Source organism: Saprolegnia parasitica (genome assembly GCF_000151545.1).
Source record: "Saprolegnia parasitica CBS 223.65 unplaced genomic scaffold supercont2.1284, whole genome shotgun sequence".
Classification (NCBI taxonomy): Eukaryota; Oomycota; class Saprolegniomycetes; order Saprolegniales; family Saprolegniaceae; genus Saprolegnia; species Saprolegnia parasitica.
Window position 1 is genome coordinate 1 of NW_012157678.1, and position 2,184 is coordinate 2,184.

Consider the following 2,184-nt stretch of genomic DNA (forward strand, 5'->3'; position numbering starts at 1 on the left):
CATGACGTGTGCATCGGGCTATGGCTCGTCGGCCACTGGCGCCACGGACGCCGCAGCCACGTGCACGCTGTGCCCCGCGGGGTATCCCATCATCCTTCTCAACTCGAAACTCAACAATGTGTAGTTCGTTCTCGGCAGGACAATTCCATCAGTGCGTCGCCACCAAGTGCCCACCTGGAACGAGTTCCCCCGAGGTAGCCGCCGTCGGTGCACGAAACCTCATGTGGCTGCGGTAGGGCGCGGATGTGCCCATCCAGCAGTGCACTCTGTGCCCCAGTGGGTCCTTCTCCCGCGGCGGCAACGCTTCGTGCGAGGTTGGCCAGTGCGATATTGGTATTACAACCAGTAGTCCCAACCTCTATAAACTTCGTTTTGCACGCGTAGGATTTGCGATGCCCCCGGGGTCGACCCGTGCCGACGACTGCCTCCTGTGCGGTGACGGGTTCTACTCGACGGGTACCCAGCTCAACACCTCCTCAATACCCTAACCTCCCGTGCAGGTCGTGCGACGCAGTGCATTGCCTGCAAGTGCGGCGCCGACTCGACGTGTGTGAACGGTATATTCTCCCGTCGACCGTGCAACCATGCGATCCTGCTCTAGGCTCGTCGGCGTGCGTCGCTTGCCCTGCCGGCTACAAGAAGCAGTCCAGCAACGGAGTCTGCATCGCCGTGTCGGCGCCGACCTACGTAACCTCAATCCATTGAGAGTCTGGTGCTGACGATATGCGCCACAGGGCGCGGTCGTGACGCTCCAAGTCGAAGGCTACGCGCCGTCGCTCTGGAGCGATTCGCTTGTGGACACACTCACTTCGCTCGTGGCCTCGCGCCTCGCTGGTACCCGATACCACGGACACGACCCTCCTCATTTCACGACCATAGATACAAGCATCGTCGCCGAGCTCTACGCGCGGACGCCAACGGCCGACACCACCAACCCCGTCGGCGCCAGCATCGCGATTCTTCGCTTTGGCGTCGCGACGGCAGACGGGGCGGCAGCGCTCATCGCCTTCTGGAAAGATTCATCACGAGTCCAAGCGCTTGCTGCGTCAGCGTCGGCCGCCGGCGGTGGCCTGGAGCGCCTTCGGTACGCGCATTCTTCAGATTCTTGTTTCCATCACAGTGGCGCCTAGATCGCTATCGGTCCAGGCCGTGGACGGTGCAGATGCGACACCGGCGGTGGCTGCATCGACCGACGCACCGACCGCCAAGTACGCACTGGCCATCGAAAGCACTGGCGAGACAACGTCGCCGGCGGTGCACCACCGCTACAACCTCCACGTCGGCCTCGGTGTCGCCGCCCTCAACGCCTGTACGCTCCTTCTCGTGATGGTTTGCAGCGTCTCATGCGTGGTGACTAGTTATCGGGCTCGTGGGTCTGCGCCGAGTTCACCAATGGAACGCGGCGCTCAACGCCGACGCTTCGGCGATGTCCGCGACCGCCATGGTCTTGTCGGCCTCCGTGTAAACTTGCATATTCAATCGATGACTTTTTCTGCGTGACGTTCCAACGGCACTCGTGCGATAGTTTAATGTACGACAACTTGTGTGCGATTTGAAACGCCTGCACGTCGTCGAGCACTCGATAGGAGTGGCCACAAGATTATATATGCTGGAGACGTGACCGCAACCTTATGTGCTTTCGCAGGCGCGCAAGGCTGTGCAGTTGCGAGGAAGCTACAGCGACTTTTCAACCTTGCACCGTGCTACCGGTCTCTTGAAGAGGCGTTGGTGCAACTACGGACGGGTATACACTGTATTGACGGACTGATTGACGGGTATAATGACTGGAGCCGATCATGAGAAGCCGATGGACCTCCTTCACGCCAAGAGGCGCGTCGAGGGTGCTGAAAAATTCGCATCTTTGCCCTCCTCTACCACGGGGCCTTTCCCATCGGTTAAATAGGTTTTAGTTGACGGTGCTTTTTTCTTGGGTCTCAACGGTCACCTCATTTTATTTTATTAGATACACGTTGTAAGTTGTATGACGAACTTAAAAACAATAGAGGTTGTTGATTTCCTTTGTAGTTTAACCCAAGCGGTCTTCCTTGACCTTCTGCAGTTTGTATCTTGTTCGCTTTCGCCGACGCCAACCCATGCACGTCGCCCAACTCCACACCAAGCCGCTGCTGCTGCTGCGCGTCACGATGGCGCTGGCCTTCATCGCCTGCCTCTGGCGCAACTCGG

The 2,184-nt window shown here is 58.8% G+C and overlaps 2 protein-coding genes across 2 annotated transcripts; both read left to right on the forward strand.

Moving 5' to 3' along the window:
* Position 1: 1 nt before the first annotated feature.
* Positions 2 to 544, forward strand: SPRG_22034 (hypothetical protein; the record flags this gene model as incomplete). The annotated part of the gene is made up of 5 exons (XM_012357985.1): positions 2 to 81; positions 125 to 194; positions 237 to 333; positions 385 to 456; positions 501 to 544. Coding segments are annotated over 5 exons (363 nt in total), but the record flags the coding sequence as incomplete, so codon positions are not given.
* A 335-nt stretch (positions 545 to 879) lies between these two features.
* On the forward strand, positions 880 to 1,309 carry SPRG_18543 (hypothetical protein; the record flags this gene model as incomplete). The annotated part of the gene is made up of 2 exons (XM_012357986.1): positions 880 to 1,084; positions 1,131 to 1,309. Coding segments are annotated over 2 exons (384 nt in total), but the record flags the coding sequence as incomplete, so codon positions are not given.
* Between the last annotated feature and the right edge of the window lie 875 nt (positions 1,310 to 2,184).